We start from the raw sequence: 18,868 nt of genomic DNA, 5'->3' as shown, positions 1-18,868 counted from the left end.
AGGGGGACAGACCCCACTTGATGCTCATGCCCGGCCCTCACCCCATACGGCAGGGGGACAGACCCCACTTGATGCTCATGCCCGGCCCTCACCCCTGACAGCACTGAGGGTCCACTTACCACCGCCGCCTCCAAGCAGGGAACTGTTGGCTGCAAGAGAGAGAGACAGAGGCCGGTCAGTCAGGAGGGACTACTGGGGGACCAGGACAGGGGTCACGGGGCGGGGATCAACCTGAGTGACAGGTCCAGGTCTGCTGCTGGGCCTGGGGCTGAGCTGAGGCCAGGACGGGGTGGCCCTGGGCCCTGCCCGAGGGCTTGCAGGCACCTTGGACACAGACTAGAAGCCACTAGGAGGCAAAGTGGTGCCCTGCACCCTGCCGAGTGTACCGGGGAGCAAGCAGGGGCGTGAGAATGGGAACCAGGGTTGGGGATGCCTGATGGATGAGGGCCACACAGGGCGGGGTGTAAGGGTCCTCCTACCCCAGGCGGCACGGTGCAGGGATGAGCACATGGAAGTACAGTCCGACCAAGCTGCATTCATCGCATGTGTTCTGGTTCCCTAGTGCCTCTCTGACAAGAAATATATCACAAATGGAGTGGCCTTAACAAATAGAAGTTTATTCTTACAATTTGGAGGCTTTAAATCCAAGTTCAAAGTGCCAGGGTCTAGGGGCTGGGTGAAAGCCCCTCAACCTTGGGGTCCAGCTCTGCCTCCTGCTCCCGGTCCACTGGAGCTAGAGGTGTTTCTTTACTCAGACAGCTGCTGGCTGCTGAGGCTGAGAAGCCCCAAGGTTGACAAGTATAAAGGCACATTCCCGATGTTACCAAACCACACGGCAGGCCATTAACTTAAGTCCATTATAAGTCCCAAGGTCGGCAGAGCATAGCAGGCTGCTGGGCAATGACAATGGCTACATGCAGGGTCCAAGCGCGCCATAGGCTAGAGACCATTCCCAAAGCTTCCCTTATATACAGGAAGCAGACACATCCCAAAGGCAGCTACTCACCTGCTCCCAGTAGATTCCACCATCGGGTTGATGACCAGTCTCATTGTGGGGAATACTACATCCAGCTGCCCAGCCACTCAACCAGGCCCAGCCAAGTTGACACACAAACATAACCTCACAGCATGGATGACTCAGGCCACTCGCTCGGTGCCTCAGTTTCCCCATGTGTGCCATGGGAGAACACTGCTGCGTCAGTGTTCAAGTGAAGTTCAAGGGAGAGGAGTGGCCCAGACTGCAACCCCCTACCCAGACGGGAGCCCTTCCAGGGAGAGCAGAGCCGGAGGTCACGTCACCGTCCCTTTCCTGGACAGCCCTGTCCACCCTGCTCCGCCCCCTTCCGTGTCCCCATGGGCACCAGTGTTGGGACAGAGTGAAGCTTGGCAGTGCTCACCCTGTCTGCTGGAGTGTCAGGGTGGTGTACCCCTCTGCTCCCCTCCCCCCTTCCTTCCGGGCCCCTTCTCCAGCCTGGGTCCCAGGTCTGGCCACAAAGGCCGCCCCTGTGCTAACTGTTGGTGCTAATCACAGGGCAGCGATGGGTGAGACAGGGCAGGTGCAGTCCCCAGGTCCAGGTGCGGCCTGGGTGGGGACAATGCTATGCCCCAGGCCCGTGTCCCAGGAGTCCTGGTTCCTGGGCTGGGCCTTCCGTTTCGTCACCCGTCCCATCTTCCCAGGTCCTGTTGTTCGAACAGGAGCAGAGCAGGCCTGGTGGAGCTACTTCTGGGCCACGAGGCTGCAGGCCCGGGCATTGTGCGGACGCGGACGCCGCTTGCTAAGTGGTGCTGGGGCGGCGCTGGGAGGAAGGTCTCCTAGAGCTGACAGCGCTTCGCTTGGGGAATAATTAATTGCACAGCTCGAAAACCCGGGGCTGCAAGTTGCCACGTTACGTGTGAGATTAATACAAGCAGCTAATTAAGATGGAGCGGCGTGGAGACGCTGGTGCACCTAGAGCAGGACGAGGGGGCCAGGGGAGTGCTCAGGGGGCGGCGGGGCCAAGGGAGACACCACCGTGGGGCACGAGGCTTAGGAGGCCGTGGGTGAGTTGCCCCAGAAGGCGCCAGGCCATGGCCTCTGCCCCGCAGCACACATTTCTCCTGGCTGTCGAGGACTGCCAGACGCCAACTGAGTGTTCTACACAAATGAGCCCGTTTGTTACCTTGACTCCACGAGGCAGAGCACTGTTCCCATTTTACAGATGAGGAAACTAAGGTCCAAGAAGCTGAGTCGAGCAGTGGAGGTAGCAGGATTGGAATCAGTTCTGCCTGACCTCGAAGCCAGGCCATGAAGCAGGCAGACCTCATAGCAGACAGTCGGAGGGACTGTGGAGGGAGAGGCTGCTCTCTGGTCAGGGCTGGGACCTCCCTCCAAACCGGGCCCTCTCAGATGCAGGCTTCACCCTTGCCCTGCCAGCGGATCTAGGAGCTCTGGTGGCGTAGTGGTTAAAGCATTCGACTGCTAACCAAAAGGTCAGTGGTTCCATGGGAGAAAGATGAGGCAGTCTGCTTCTGTAAAAATTTACAGTCGGAAACACTATGGGGCAGTTCTACTCTGTGCTACAGGGTCACTATGAGTCAGAATCGACTCGATGGCAGTGGGTCGGCTAGTGGGTCTGGGTGACGCGTGTGTGTTGTGCGTGTGATATTCCTGGAGGTGAGGGCTGGGCATCTGATGGACAGCCTGCCCCTGAGTCCATGGGCCTGTGGGGCAGTCCTGGCGGCTGTCGGAGCTGCCCTCCACGACTCCCCACCTCCCCCCATCACCTCTCTCTCTTAATTAACACCGGCTGCAAATGAGCTGGCTTCAGCTCAAAGGTGGCACTGTGCCAAATGGGTTGGCGGTGTGCCTTGCAGGGGTGGGGAGGGGAAGGGGTGCTGACCTGCTACTCTGCAGGCCCCTGTTGGAAGAAGATGCCAACTCTGGCCTGCCCTGCACCCCCAAATCCCTCCACAGGTGGCCCTGCCTGGGCGAGGGGCTTGGGGTGAGCCGGTCTGATGCCCACCCGCCCAGCCACATGGAGGTGCTGAGGAGGGGAGTGGGGCAGAGGAAGGATTTCACCAGGTGGAGCAGGGAAGGGCTGGCCAAGTGGCATTATCTGCCACAGGTGGGAAAGGGCAGGTGTGGCCCAGCCTGGGCTCCAACCTCCAGAGGATCTGGGCCAGGGCCTGCCCCACACTCAGCAGACCTGCGAAGCTGGCCCTCAGTGTTCCCTCCTACCCACCACCACACTCTGCAGTTCCACAGCGGCGACTCGGGGCAAGACAGCTGCCAGGATGGTGTCTCTCCTGGGCTCCCTCCCCAGGAGTCTTGGTGCTCAGGCAAACTGTGTGCCCATAATGTTGTTCCAAGCTCCCCACAGCTGGGCCAAGCTACCTGAAGGGGGGCTGGTGCAGGAGAACAACCAAAAATTGGGCGTTGGTGCCAAGAGATACTGACAGGCAGGTCCACCCCACGGCAACTTGGCACCTCCCTGCCCCTGCCCTTTCTACTGCCTCCTGCCTGGCCTAACCTCAGATGCTGGGCTCAAGGCCCCACTTCTTCCTCTTCCACTGCCCTCCACTTTTTCTCCTCTGAATCACCACTGGATGTTAGCCTGTTCTTTCAGACGGGGAAACCTTGGCTCCTGGAGTGAGATGGGAATGGGGGAAATGATGCTTGAGTCCAAGACACCCCATTGTCAACATCCATCTTCTTAGTTCCTGCCCTCTCCCTTCATCTGTAAAGGTTCCTGACACCCTTTTGCTGAGGGTGTGGGTGATGGGTGAGTGGCCAAGACTAGACTGTGAGTCCAAGCCAGGGCTCATGGCCTTCACTCACGGAATGCAGACTGGCTCTAGGGAGCTGGGCTGCGAGGCCTGCGTTCAGCTGGGGTGGGGGAGACAGGGTGAGCGCTGGGGGTGGGGGTGCCAGGGTGAGCTCTGCGAGGGAGATGCAGGTGTCCTGGTCCTGCTTTCTTGGAGTTGGCCTGTCTGCCCCCACTGGGGTTTGAGGTGGCCCCACTGTGGTGTGAGGTGACCCCACCGTGGTCTGAAGTGACCCCAGTGTTGTCGCACACCCCTGCCTGTGCCAATGAGTCCGAATGTTTCCCTGGCAGGACGGGAGCCACAGAAGTGGGGGATAAGGAAGGGGAAGGTCAGCATTGCCCGACTCTCCCACAGGGTGGCTGGGGACCGAAGGGCAGCCATTACTGCAGCATCCAAACACCACGGGGAGCGAGGCCTAAACAGGGGTGAGGTGGGATGAGGGGCAGAGGCAGGGAGAGGAGGGCGAGAAGGATGAGGGGGAGCACACAGACCCCTCTTTCATTTGCCCTGAGGTGCCCACCCCTCCTCCTCCTACCAAGCAACACCAGGTTAAAGACCGTCTCCTATTTCTGACTCTCCTGCTGGGCAGAGGAGACAAAGCACCTCAGCCCCATGACACTTTTAGGAGCCCACAGAAACGTTATTTCTTTAAAAATCAGGAAAAAAAAAAAAAAAAAGAATGAACTTTTAGGTCAAAGAAAATGTTTTAATATATAATATTAATATATTTGTCTTAATGCCAATAGTCATAAAATATAATTTTTAGTTAATAATTATTATTTTTTTAATGGAGAAAGGAGCCTGGAAGGCAATAGTACCTGGGTTCTGGTAAACTCCAGACCCACACAACCTCGTCTAATCCTTGCCCTGTGCTAGTGGCACTTTTATGAACCCATTTTACAGATGAGGAAACAGAGCTTCACGGAAGGAACTTCTCAAAATGCAAGTCTGAGCGCATTCTATTTTACCTTCAGCTTCCTGATTAAAAGCTCCCCTTAGAGCCCTGGTGGTACATGGGTTAAGCGCTCGCCGAGCAGTTTGAGCCCACCCGCTGCTCAGCACCAGAAAAGACCTGGAGAGCCTCCTGCAATGACAGCCTTGGGAACCCCATGGGGCAATTCCAGTCTTGTCCTCTAGGGGCGCTGTGGGTTGGAATCGACAAGAGACAACAATGGTGCTTTGCTCTGCTCTCTACTTAAAGAACCTGGTCCCTGGCACACTCCAGGCCCCTGGGCCCCCAGTGACTCCTCACCTCACCTCTTTCCTCTTCCTCTCCTTCTGTCCCTCAGCCACACCCCAGGTCCTTAAACCTGCCCTATTCCCCCAGTCCCAGGGTCTTTGCACAGGCTGGTGCCTCTGCCCGGAAGGCTCCAGCCCCTGGACCATGGCCCCTGCTCACAGTTCCTAGCTCCACTCAACCACCACTTCCTCTGGGAAGAGAGCCCCACCATCCCTCAGCCCAGGAGCCAGCCTTGGGGAGTGCCCCTGCTCCTCTGCTGAGCTGTGTGAAGGTGGGACCCAGGGGCATCTCATTCCTGTGTGTCCCCGGCCCCAGAAGAAGCCTAGCACACGGACTGAGACTGTTAAGTTCTGGGTTGGGCCGCCCGAGGGTCCTGGAATTGAACTGAGGTCTGCCTGGCTTCGACACCTCAGCTCTCTTTCACTAGCCTTGCAGAGGAGCCACATTCAAGGGGCAGAACCTGGGTAGAGGCATGTGGGTGCCCAGCTGGAGCTGGTCCAAGGGCAGTGGTAGGAGACTGGCCCATCCCTCCTCTGTGTAGAGCCGCTTGGAGGTTTTTCCCTGACAAGGTAACTCCTCCAGCCGGGGTTGCGGGGGCTGGCAGTGAGGGAAGCAAGGGGCTGTGTGTGGGCTGGTCCGGGAGAGGAGAGGCGGTGACCCGAGGAAAGCGCTGAGCAGGTTCCTGGGCCAGGAGGAGGCCGGGCGCACACCCATAGCGGTGACTTTGAGGCAGGCATGGCCTTGGGTGCCCCTGGAGGCAGCCGTCACCCCCTGCATCCCCCTGCCCGCCGCTCCCACACATCTCATGCTGCACACTCTCAAACGCCTGGAGAGGCCCCCCCACCTGGCCAGGGAGCTGCATGGCCTGATTTGGACACCGCCCCAAATCCCTCAGCCCCTTCCTGGACTGCATCCCCTGCATCAGGAGCTCAGACCTCAGCTCTCTGTCACTGATACATGCGGATCAAGCCGTTCGCTGTGCCAGGCACTGGGACACAGACTGGCCCACTGCCAGGACAGAGCTCCCTTCTAGCCCAAGAGACAGAAACTCAAGAACTCACAGAACAAGAATACACTTGAACAAGAACTACTGTTAGCGCTAGAGGTTCTGAAGGAAAAAAAAGGGAAGGGAGAAGAGAGAGTCAAGTGGATGGGGTAGGGGCTGATCTAGAAGGAGTGGGCGGACACTGGCTGCAGGCAGAGAGGACAAGTGCAAAGGCCCTGAGGCAGTGGCCTGGCTGGTGGGTCTGAGGCCACAGTGGCTGAAAGACAGTGAGGTGGGGAGAAGAGGAGAGGCTGTCAGAGAGGGACGGGGGCAGGAGGAGCCTGTGTGGGGCCTGGTGAGTCACAGAGCGTGGGAGCCACTGACAGATCAGACAGAGAAGGGGAGAGAGCGGGACCAGGTGATGCTTGCCTCCGGGAATCCTTCCCAGACCTCCCGGCAGCTTTGGGAGGCCCTGGCCACCCCCCAGCCCCTCGGCTGCATGCCTGTGTTTCACTTCGCTGTCACAGCCTGCCTGGCCCGAACCCCCAGGGCGGCCAGCCCCCCACTGCTGGCCCAGCACCTGGGTCTCTGAGCAGCTCAGGCCACTGGCTGGCCAAGGCCCAGCAGCCCCAGTCCACAGGGCGTTAGAGGAGTGGCTTTTGTTCTTGGGAAACTCACACCATCGCCTATCCCCCTCCCCCAGCCCCCAGGCCCAACTGGTGTGACTGGAGGGTGAGTCGTTTAAACAGGCTATAGATTAGAGCACCCCACAGAGGGGATAAAGTGTGGAACGTGTTGAATTTTTGAAGATAAAACAGGAGACTTCAAAGGCATCTCAAGCTGGGAGAGCAGGTGCTGTGTTTGACAAGCTCTGTCCCCTAAGCCCAAGGCCACCTTCCTCTGAGGCAGGGCTGCCTGGAGAGAGGTGGGAGCTGACTGGACATTTCCTGGGCTGGGTAGGGGGACAGTTCACATTTATAGGCACTTTGTCCCAAGCAGGCTATCACGCCAGGCCTCTATCAACCATCTTAACATCTACACACACACATACACACACTATCCCAACCGATTCACAGATGGGGAAACTGAGGCCCAGAGAGGAGAACTGATTTCCTCGGACCACGCCCCCGAGGGGGGAGGAGCCAAGGTTCTTGAGCTTTGAAAGGCCTGGGCCTGAACCGCCCGGCTGTGAGGCCTAGACCAGTTCCTCTCCATCTGGGGGCCTGGGTTTCCTCATCTGGGAGATGGGGACTGGCAATCAGCGGGGCCTTTGTGAGGCATGGTTGAGAAGGTTAGAGACACCTGTGAATCATCGGGCTGGACCGCTGTGGTGGGTGTGGGCGCAGGTGGTTACAGGGCCCAGCGGTGTTGACTCGTTGGATTACAGCAACAGCAGCAAAAATCAACAGTAGTTTCCACTGATCCCAGGCTTGGGTCCTCGGGCGCATTTTACAGATGGGGAGACTGAGGTTCAGGGAAGTACCTGGCCCAGGGCCACACAGGTAGGGTGACGGGGACAGGACTGGAACCCTGTGGGTCTACTGCCACAGCCTGGACCTCTAAGCCTCCTACTCAGCCAGAATCAGCTTGTTTGCCTCCAGAATTAAGTCCCTCACTCCCTCTTCTCTGAGCAAAGCCCTGGGACTCCCCAAATTCGCTGGTACCTGCACCCACCTGGCTGGGCCTCCACCCCTGGGGTCTTGCCATCTGTCTCCTCCTTCCCGTTGGCCCTGTTCCAGGCTCCCCTACCTCCTCCTCGTTCCCCCTGAGCCAAGGAAGGGGGGGCCAGGGCAGGGTCAGCCCTGGGGGAACCTGCAGTGGGGGCAGGGAAGTGTTGAGCTGGGAGTGAGGCTGGGCCTGCCCTCCGCAGCCCGTCTACCCAGGGCCGTCCTTGCCCTACCCCCATTCCCTGGTTTTGCCCTGTGGCATCCCACCCCCACATTTTCTCCCTACAAAAGCGGCCCAGTCAGCCGTTTAAAGCTCAAAGTAGGTTACTTGGCTGTGGTTGCCGCTGGCTTAGACCTCTCCTTGGTCCCCCTCCTGCCTCGGTTCCTTGGGCTCTGCCTCCAGCTGGCCCTGCCCATCCCTGGTGGCCTGACCTCTGGCTGCCCAGACTCCTGGCCAGGAACCCCAGGTTAGATGGCAAACGCTCAGTAAAACCGAGGTCCTCCCAAACCCACTCTCCAACCCCATCCCAGGCACCTCCCACAAAGTGGTGTTTTGTTCCGCGAGAAATCCACTTTCGTTGCCCCAAATTGGATAATACGCGTAAACGAAAAGCTGAGTGAGTCACCGTTAGCGCATCTCGAAGCCTAGACTGGCCTGTTCACTTTCCCTCTAGGACCTTGGAGATTTTAAACAGAAACAAGAAATAGTTTATAGCGCGTTTATCAGGCGCTGGGCCAAGGGTTTCTGGTGGGTTCTTTGACTGCATCCCACCTGCAAGAGATAGAGCGTTCATGACTAGCCCAAGGTCAGGAGGCTGGGAAGCCAGGAAGCTGGTGTTTGAATCAGGCAGGGCTGTGGGACCCCGAGGCTGCGGTCTGGGCCCCCGCCCCCAGGAACCACTCCAGTCCCACCATTAGCATAACCATGAGCTCTCTGAAACCCAATTACCAGGAGATGCCTTGGGCCCCAGCCAGCCGGGCAGTCTCCACTGATGCAGAGCAGGGGAGCCCTGGGTAGGTGGGAGAGGAGGTCCTGGGGTGGCGGGCAGGGAGGTGGTGGTAGGGATATTCAGAGGGTGAAGGGGCCTAGGGAAGGCCCCGCAGGTGGGCATGGGCCCCTCGTCCACAGCTTGGGGTCCGTGGAGCGTGGTTCCCAAAGGCAGCTGGACTCTTCTGTACAGCTAGCTCCAGCTGGGGCAGGCCCCACTAGACCCAGGGAAAGGTCACAGGCTCTTCTGCCCCCAGCTCGCTGGGTGTCCCTAGGCAGCCCCTTGCCCCCTCTGAGCTTCAGTTTCTTTCCTCATAGGAGAAAGCTGGGACTGCTTGTGGAGAAAACAAACCAGGAGTTTGGAAGGGGAGACAGTGCCAGCCCTGAGGCAGCCGGGCAGCCAGATGGGCTTCTAAGTCCAGAACCCCAAGATCCCACGCTGTCACCCCACCTGTGCTGCCTTTTGGCCGCCCTTTACTCTTCATGCAGCTTCCCCCAGCTACTGGGGTTTTAAAGAAGTTCATATACATATATCCCTTGATCTCATATGTATGCAAGTGTGTGTTATTGCTAGCTGCTGCGCACTGGGTTTTGACTCAGGGTGACTCCATGTGACAGAGTGGAATTGCCCCGTAGGATTTTCAGGCTGTAATCTTTATGCAGATAGGTCACCAAGTCTTTCTCTCTTGGAGCCGCTGAGTGGGTTCAAAAAGCCAACCTTTCAGTTAGCAGCTAAATCCTTAACTGTTGAGCCACCAAGGCTCCTATACAGTGTGTGTGCATGTTATGTGTGTGTGTGTGTGTGTGTATGGAGCTCTGGTGGCGCAGTGCCTAAGGCATTTGACTGCTAACTAGAAGGCTGGAGGTTCAAACCCAGCAGCCCCTCCGGGGAAGGAAGACAGGGCAATCTACTTCTGTAAAGATTTACCACCTCAGAAATTCAAAGGGGGCTGCTATGAGTTGGAATCGATGCGATGGCAGTGAGTTTGTTTATATATATATATATATATACACATACTCTGGTGGCATAGTGCCTAAGGCACTTGACTGCTAACCAGAAGGCTGGCGGTTCAAACCCACCAGCCACTTCTCGGAAGGAAGGTTGGGCAATCCTACTTCCGTAGTGATACTGCCTCGGAAACCCAAGGAGGGGTCGCTATGAGTCGGAGCCGACTCGACGGCAAACAACAACAACAACAACAACAATATGTGTGTGTGTGTGTGTGTGTATAAAATGTACATATATAAAACATTGCCTTGAACCACCCAGCCTAAAGATGTCGTCAGTGGCCATCAAGCTGCCTGGACTCACGGCAAGCCCAGGGCACAGTGGCCACTGTCTGGTTCTGTGCCATCCCCACAATCGGTTATGGGTTGGACCACTGTGATCCCTAGGGTTTTCCTAACTAGGTGGCCAGGACCTTCCTGGTCTTAGTCCAGAAACTCCACCAAAACCCGTTCAGATGGGTGGTGGCTGTGTAAAAGGTACGATGGCTGGGAACTGTACTCCGGTCTCCCACCCCGAAGGCAAGAATGCCAGCACTGAACCACCACTTCCCCCAGCCCCGCAATCATGGTGCCGTTAAACAGTGGAGCCCTGGGAGCCGGCACCCCGCCCCACAGAGGCAGGTGTCAGCTCCTGGTTTTCCTTAGTCTTCTCCCACACGCTCCTCAACAAGCTACGATGTTGGTGGCTGTTACACCAATGGGAGCCTGCTGTGATGTGCTGTTCCTGCTGCAGGCATGCTTGTGAGATTTTCTCAGGGCCTGTTACTAGTCTGCAGTTTTCACCGCTGCATAGTATTCCAGGGTGGGGTGATCCCACAGCTCATTTCTCTCTTCTCCCATCAGCTGAAGATCAAGTCCATCCAATTTTGTCTCTCGCAAACTGCTGCAGCTCACACATGCCTCATGCACACACATGCTGGCATCGCTCCAGAACCTGGTGGTGCAGTGGTTTAGCGCTCAGCTGCTAGCCAAAAGGCCGGAGGTTCTAACCCACCAGCCACTCCTCAGGAGAAGGATGAGGCAGTCTGCTTCCACAAAGATTACAGCTTTGGAAACTCTGTGCAGCAGCTCTCCACTGTCCTCTAGGGGCGCTGTGGCTCAGAATCGACTCCACAGTAGTGGGTTTGGTTTATTTTTTAACACGCCTGAGAGCGGAACCATTGGGTTGTGGTATATACATATCTTTTAACTCCGTTCGTTATTGCCAAATTGCTCTCCAAAGTGGTTGTTCAGATGACCGTTTTAAAATATAAATTAGATCATGTCACTTCCCTGCTTAAAACTCTCAAATAGCCTCCTGTTACTCTGAGGATAAAAATCCACATTTCCCTTCATCACTGCGAGGCTGCATCCCATGCTGTGTCCCTCGCTCCCAACCCCCATCTCCTGGCCTCCTTTCTCTTCCTCAAACAGGTGGGGGGGGCTTTCACTTGTGCCCTGGGGCCTTTGCACCCCCTGCCACCTCTACCTGGCTCCTCTTCAGGCCTCAGTGAGAACGTCCCTTCCTGTAAGAGGGTTCCCTTGCTCACCCGGCTAAATGTGCCCCCCATTCCTATCTTACCCCTGTTGAATTCCTGCCGAGCCCACACCATGTCCGGTAATGACTTCATCCTTTCACTTGTTTGCTGGTTTGCTACCGGGATGGCAGCCTGTGAGGAGGGGAGCCTGGTCCACTTTGTTCACTGCTGTCTCCCCGAGGCCAGCCAGGGCCTGGCATCCAAGAGCTGCTCTTAGGATCATGCATGCATTCAGGCAACACTGACTGGGCCCCATCTGGTAGCAGTGTGGTGAGTGTGTGTGAGTTCTGCAGAGGGGACTGGGGCTGAGTTCAGGCCAGGCCCCCAGGGCCCTGATCCTCTGCCAAGGCCATGGGGACTCATGGCAGGTGCCAGAGCTGGGGAGCAGCAGTCGGCCTTGACCTAGTCCAACCCCCTCCTTGCACAGATGGGAAAGTGAGGACCTAGGAGAAAGGACCTGGAAGGAGGCCACACAGCTGGGTCCTCACCCAGCGTAGCATTTCAAATACAAGGCGTTGTACTGCGGCTGAACCAACGTCCGCTTCTTCCCAATAAGGACAGAAGAAAGGCGGCAACCGCTTACTACACAGGGAACTTAAGTCAGATACCAGGAAGGACTTCCTCACACCAGAGCACAGTGACACCAGGAGGAGCGAGGCCTTCGAAGCCCTGCCATCAGACACAGTGGTGGCAGGCACCTGCCTCCTGACTGCTGACCGCTTGCTCTCTGCAGGCCTAGGGCTCTCAGGACACGAGGCTGGGAGGTGGGATGCTCAGGTCACTCAGCCAGGAAGAGCCAGTGTGTCTGACCTAAACTCAGAGCTCTTTCACCTGGTGGTGCTAGGGAGGCCCATGGGTACGGGTGGGAGTAGGGAGGATGTGTCCCCTGCCCCATTCCCTCCTGTTGTAGACCCCAGAGCTGAGGGCAACACCCCCCCCATCCTAGAAGCCTCAGGCAGCCATCTTTCGTTTCCCAGACTCTGCCGGCCTCTGGGTCCCCACTGGGTGGAGCGCCCTTACCTTTCCACCCTCCTGCTTTCCCCACTCAGTGACTCAGGGTTCTGCTCAGGGAGGAGTCAGGAAAGGGGGCAACGAGGAAGGAGAAGGGAAGAGGAGGCAGGAGGAGGGGAGGGGAGGGAGGGGAGGCCCACGGGCTGCCATTGGTATGCGAGGCCCTGCCTCAGCCCCTCCAAGGCCCAGCCTTTCTGCTCAGCTCTTTGAGAATCCCTCCTGGAGGCAGCAGCGAGGCAGTAGCAGCAGCAGCAGCAACAGCAGCAGTGTGATGGTTGCCGGGCAACCCCATCCCACCCCTCCCATTGATGGAGTGCCTCCCATTGATGGAGTCCCGCCCTCTCCCCATCCCCATCCCCTGCGGCTCCTCCCAGTGTCCAGCCTTAGCATCAAACTAAACTCAGAACCTGCTAAGCTTGGCTGCCCAGAGCACCTATGCCTGAAGGGGCCTTGAGCAAGCCCCCCCAACTCCAGCTGTGGGTCAGAGCTCTGCACCCCCAAGACTCTGGGACAGGGACCCTGGGCTTCGGACACCTTCTCTCCTTACTCCCCTGGCCCTGGAGCACCTGGGCCCAGCAGGTGAGGGCAAGTGAGTGGCCCCAGGAGAGGCCATCTGCCCCCACCCACAGTTGTTCAACGCCAAGACTCTGGAAAGGGGCCCTGGCTCAAAATACCCTGTCCTCAGAACTCCCACTGCCCCCAGGTACCATCTTAGGTGGTTCCAGCTGTGCAGGATGTTGGGGGAACAGAAAGGACCCACAAGGCAGGGCTGAGGAGATGGCCTGAATTCCTGGGGAGGCAAGGCTGGTCAGCCCCTGGCATCGGGGGCCACTTTGGTAGGGGGAGCTAGGTGTGGGCTTCGGGGTGGCAGGCCTAAAGAGCCACTGGGTTGTGGAGGAGACAGAGGCACCAAGCGAAGGCAGACTGGAGCAGGGAGTGGAAGAGGGTGGAGCTGAGGCCACCAGAGTTCTGAACGCTGAACAGGGGATTAGAAGTGACCTCGGGTGGATGGTGTCACTGGAGACTGGGACCCCAACAGAGGTCTCTGAGGCACCAGATGTCGCACTCGGGACATCTGCCCCCCAGCCCCACCTCGGGCACTCAAGGCCCCATGGTATCTTGGGTCCGTGCCTATTTGGTTCAGGCCCCTCCCTCTCACTCTCACCTGACAGACCCTTTCTCACGGTCTCTGGCTCCAGCCTCCACCCCTTCTGCCGGCCACCAAGCCTCCTCACTGCCAACTCTGGCCTCCCCTCAGCATCCTCTCTCCGTGACCCCCTCGGCCACCAGCTGTTCCCCATCCACACGCCCACACCTTTGCACATGCTGTTCCCACCTCCTGGCTGTCCTTCCAGGCACAGCCCCTCCCCACCACCCTGTGCACTTGAACTTGGGCCTGGCGTGTGTTTTAACAGATGAAGGGGAGCTAGTGTCCAGAAATGCTTGAATCAAAGTGAAAGGCAATCCCTGTGCTGGAACAGTGTTAGAGGGGAGTGAGGGAGGGGGGTGGGAGAGGCAGCCCCTGGAGGAGGGGAGGGGGCAGGGAATGATGTCATCCATGGGGAGAAGAGGAGGTTCCCAAGGGGGAGGAGGAGCCCATCAGAGACCAGCTTGGGCAGCAGCAGGCTTAGTCCTGATGACTGGGGAAGGTGGGTTGACATGGGACCCCTCCTTACCCAGGGGGTGCAGCCCTGGGTTCTGACTGTCTGGTGTCTCCCTCTTTACCCTCCTCCCCTAGAGGCTTCTCACCACAGCCGGTCAGGCGAGTTCATCCCCCCAACACACACACACACACACTGAGACCGCCCCTGCCTCCACCCCTGATAGCTGGGGCTGTGTCTGCTTGCCACCCCGAGCCCCTGCAACCACCCTCTTTGCAGTTCACGTTTTTATGAATTGCAGTTGGCCTTCGGACAGTGCTGTCCTTGTCCCCTTGTCAGGCTGTTGAAGCCTGACACTCTTCATGAACGTTCATTCATTCATCCAGCAATGCCCCATGGCTCTGTCCACGAGCCAGGCACTGTGGCAGGTGCCGGGGACACGCAGGGACCAAAACAGGCCCTCGGCACTCACAGTCTGGTGAGAGAGCTGGGCATCGACAAAACACCCCTTGGTGCCTACAGACACCCCAGTCTCAGCTTCAACACTATCTGACGCACCACCGAGGAAGAAAACTGTCCCAGCAATGACCACAGCTACACCCTGACTTCAGAAATGCTGACTGTCATCCAGTCACCGGAAAACCATATCCCTCCAGTTCACACAGATGGTCTAGAATCACAAGCCGAGCTAAGTGCTACCCAAGTGCGGCCGAGTCAGAAGCAAGAACAAGGTGACGCGGTTAGGAAAGGCGGGCTTTGGGCAGCCCCTCGGAACAATGGAGGTCGAGCCCCAGAAGGAAGGGTGAGAGCAGAAGGGGGGGGGGGCTTGTTTCAGAGTCCGGAGGCAGCAGGGTGCTCTGAGCAGGGAGTGCGGAGCTCTGGGGGGCCTCCACCTGGCCGGGAGCTTCCGAGGGGCGACTGAGGGGTCTGGCCCTACCCTGCACCCCGTGGTGCCTTCGCCCTGCCTGACTTTGCCCCTGCTGCACTTGCTCCATGGAGTACCCTCTCTGGAACCTTCTTCCGGGGCTGGAGGCCTAGCTCCCTTGTTCTTTCTGAAATTCGGCCTTGCCTGGTCCCTAATCCTAATGGGAAAAGGAACTCTGGTGGTATGAACAGTCACACACTTGGATGCTAACCACAAGTTTGGCAGTTCAAATCCACCAAGGCACTGCACGGGAGAAAAGAGCAGGCAATCTGCTCCTGTCAAGATTACAGCCTAAGACACCCTGTGGGGCAGTTCTACTCGGTCAGATGGGGTCGAAATTGACTCAGTGTCACCCAACAGCAAGAGATGGTAGGGGCATGATGAGTGACGATGCCCATCAGAGACTTCTCTGCACTTCCAAGCAAGGTGTGCCCAGCACGTGACTCTGACATGATGAGCACTGCCAGCCTGCCCACCCACCACACGTCCATGAACTTATGTGAACAGTGTTCTGGGTGTCACCCAGTGGGAGCCAGGATAACCAGGAATTCAGTGACTCCCTGGAGGCCCTCCCTCAGGTGTCCCCAAGCCCAGGGAACCTGGAGGACCTTAGAGGACAGTGACCTCCAAGACTGAGAACCCAGAGATGGGGACAGAAAGTCTGTTGGGAGGCCTTCTGGCTCCAGGTAGGGGGCTGAGAGGCGGGGGGTGGGCCCATCTCCCTGGAGACAGTGCTCAAGCTGGGCCTGCTGGCATGGCTGTACCTTCTGAGACTCAGCCCTCGGTGGTGACTACAGCCCGCAGTGAAACCCTCTACACACCTGCTCTTGCTTCTTTGGTGGTGTTGAGTGCTGTCCGCTGACCTAGGGGGCCTCACATACAGGGCAGGGTTGGGGATCCCCAATAATGCCTGCAGATGGTCTAGTGGGGCGGACGCTGACCCTTCTTCCCCTGGCTCAGCCCAGAACAGGTCCCAGCGAGGCCAAGGGTGGGATTGTTTTGTCATGTTGTTTTGGCATTTCACAGTTTACAAAGTGGTTTCCTATTGGGACCTCATCGGAGGTCACACTAGACTGAGGTCAGTGACGGCCCCATGAAGATAAGAACATTGAGATGCAGTGGGACTAGGCTGGTGCCCAGGGTCACCAGCTGATAAGTGTGGTGGTAAGCAGAATCCAGATCCGGGGACTCCAGACAGGTGGGTGGGTTGCTCGGGAGGCGAGGGAGCTGTGAAGCTGTGGGCAGGCCAGGGTGACCTTTTCTGCCTCCTGGTACCCGCCACACCTGGCTGCTGGGCACTGCGTGGGTTACTGCCGCCCAGGGAGCAGGGAAGCGGGGGCTTGGTGAGCTCAAGGTTGAAGTCACAAATCGTCCCTGAGTGACATCTGCTGCCCTTGTTCTGAAAGCATCCCTGTGAATGCCCAGCCCATGAGATGAGCTGAGTCCTTCTGGACCTGGGCCCACCACCTTCACCAGGACCCTGTGTCCTCGGCGGCCTCACATCACAGAGGGGCTCAGCAAGTGTTTGTTGAATGAACAAGTGATCTTTTGGAACCTCATAGCCAATTGTGCTCCTCCTGTACTTACACTCCCTGGCTCCCCACTGCCTCCAGATGAAATCTGGGCTCCCCAGGCTTGTCCAAGACCCTGCACACCTGGCTTGGCTGACATCAGCCACCTCACTTGGCACCATGGTCCCCCCTTTCCCCGATTCCCCATACTTCAACAAAGAATGCTTGACCTCGAAACACCAGGCTCTTTCATGCAAAACACCTGTGGACAGGTGGAATGAGCCTCTCCCTGGGTCTGTCTGGAACATTCCTCCTCACCCTCCAAGACCCAGCTCTAAAGCCACTTCCCTTGGGAAGGCTTCAGGGTTGTCCCACCTGACTAGGTCCCTGTGGCCTGGAGAGTCATGTAGTAATGATGTTTGTTCCAGCAAGATCCTGAACTCTGTGTAGGTAAGGGGCCCTGGTGGCGCAGTGGCTAAGTGCTCAGCTGCTAACCAAACATCAGCAGTTCCAACCTACCAGCTGTTCCTTGGGAAAAAGACTTGATGATCGTTTCCCATAAAGATCACAGCCTAGGAAACCCTTTGGGGGCAGTTCTACTCAGTCCTGTATGGCCACTGTGAATTAGAATTGATTCAATAGCTTTAAAAAAAAAAAAAAGAAAAAAAACCTGTGTGGGTGCCCATACGCCTGATGGACTGTCAGCATTACTAGAGGGGTCCAGAGGGGCCTGATTCACTGTCAGCCTCTAGCACCCAAAATGGCACACAGTGGGTCTCCACACATATTCTCTGTACTGTGTGCCGCTACCAGGTAGGCTGAGCCAGTTATGCTACATCAGCTCAGTGGAATACTATACAGCCATTAAAACTGCAGTTAGGAAAAGGGTAGCCGAGTGCAACATGTCAGCCAGAGCCATACGCATCTCCTTTATCCCACCATGGTGTGCCAAGTGGCCACTCTGTGCCAGCCCTGGGCTGGGCATGAGGGAGGCAGGGAAGGAAAGGGTCCCTCCTTTGACTGGTTCCGTTTAAAAAAGGAGAGAGACACAAGCATAATTACTAAGCAAACACGCTGCATGCCGCGATGGAGGCATGACTTAGCCCCAGGGTCCCCATGTTCATCAGGGGTCTGGGGAGGTGGACCGGAACCACAGCTCTGTGGAAATGACAGCTGCCTGTGCACGGACAGGCCTGGAAGGAGCAGGGGAATGAAGGCTGTTGACGCCACAGGGCGATGGGATTGTGGGTGATTTTTCTTTCTTTTATTGTTGGTATAATGTTGTTTGGGCAATAAATAAAAATTGGGAGGAAAAAATAGCTGTTTGGTGAATTGAATAGAAAGGAGAAGGTTGTAAGGAAGTTAATGGGGGAGGAAGTTGGAAGGGAGAGGTGAGGAAGGAGAGGGAAGGAGGGCTAGTTCGGGGTGCTCAAGTGGGGACAGAGGCGGCAGCCTTGGGCAGGGAAAGCCTCAGGCTCCTGGCAGGTGGAGGGGAGAGAGGGGCCTGTGCTCCCTAGAGGCTACCATCCCCCCCGATGGGAGTGTGCAATGGCGTCCTGGGGTGGGGGAGAAGTGGCCTGGTCAGACCTTAAAGGGTAGGGAGTGCTCGGTGCCTGGAGTGTCAGAATGGGTCTGGGGAGAGGGAGACTGGGCATGGACTTGGGAGCTATGGGGAGCCCTTGGGGTGTGGGGCAGAGGGACCCAGAGCAGCCCTCCAGGGGAAGGGAGGCTAGAAAGGGATGACTGAGCTGGGTGATGGGGTCTGACCCTGGCATGGTGGGCAGACGCAGGGAGACCCTGAGATGCGGGGAGTGCCAGGATCTGAGGACTTGCAGGTGAGGAGGAGAGGGAGGTCTGGTCCAACTTTGCCCCCTCACCATCATGCTAAGCCCCCCACACAGGACGACATTTCTCTAGTCCCTAATGTGCGCCAGACACTGCCCCCACCACCTTCCCATGCACAGGTCTCTTTCAACCTGCTCCCATTTTGCCTGGAGGACACTGAGGCTTGGAGGAGAGGTTAAGTAACTTGCCCAAGGTCACAGTCAACTGGAGAGGGGAGGGGAGGGGTGGGGCTGGGATGTGACCCCGTCATGGCACAGCTCACTCAGCACGACCTGGGGAAGGGGCAGAGGGGCCGGATGTTTTGAGAAGCGCAGGGCAGGAGGAGTGGCAGGTGCAGAGGCCCAGATCTCAGAAGTCCACGTGGGGAAGGGGCGCCAGGCAGGGAGGAAGGGGTTACCAAGGCAAGCAGGGTAGGCTGTTTGTGAATGAATGCATGGGTGAATGGATGAATGAATGAACGGATGGGTGGAAGGATGGATGAATAAGTGGGTGCGGGGAGGAGGGGTGTAGCGGGAGGCGGCGCGTGAGCGACCACCCCTTTCCTCTCTCACCCGCCTCCTCCGGAGGCTGGCTTTGGGAGCCTCCCTCCCTTCACCCCCCCAGAGGGGCCGACTCCCCAGCTCCCTCCGGCGCTTTTCGTGGAGGGCAGGGGGAGGGGGACGCGAGGCCGCTGCTCCTCGCCAGGCCCCGAGTCCCCGCGCGGCGGCGCAGCCTCCCGCGCCGGGTCCCGCCGGGCAGTGCGCAGAGCGGCGCCCCCGCCTCCCCT

General features: G+C 57.8%; 1 protein-coding gene across 1 annotated transcript in view; it reads right to left on the bottom strand.

The window, feature by feature from the left end:
• The window catches only part of MACROD1 (mono-ADP ribosylhydrolase 1), a 179,521-nt gene that overhangs the window by 16,108 nt on the left and 144,545 nt on the right, over positions 1 to 18,868 (bottom strand). Inside the window, exon 4 of the mRNA XM_007944990.1 lies at positions 120 to 149. Coding sequence (XP_007943181.1) covers positions 120 to 149 — 30 coding nt within the window. The remainder of the gene's footprint in view (positions 1 to 119; positions 150 to 18,868) is intronic.

Source organism: Orycteropus afer, unplaced genomic scaffold (assembly GCF_000298275.1).
Source record: "Orycteropus afer afer isolate SDZICR_OR568_19922 unplaced genomic scaffold, OryAfe1.0 scaffold00130, whole genome shotgun sequence".
NCBI classification, from domain to species: domain Eukaryota; kingdom Metazoa; phylum Chordata; class Mammalia; order Tubulidentata; family Orycteropodidae; genus Orycteropus; species Orycteropus afer.
The sequence above is the reverse complement of the archived record's forward strand: the minus strand, read 5'-3'. Positions and strand labels throughout refer to the sequence as shown.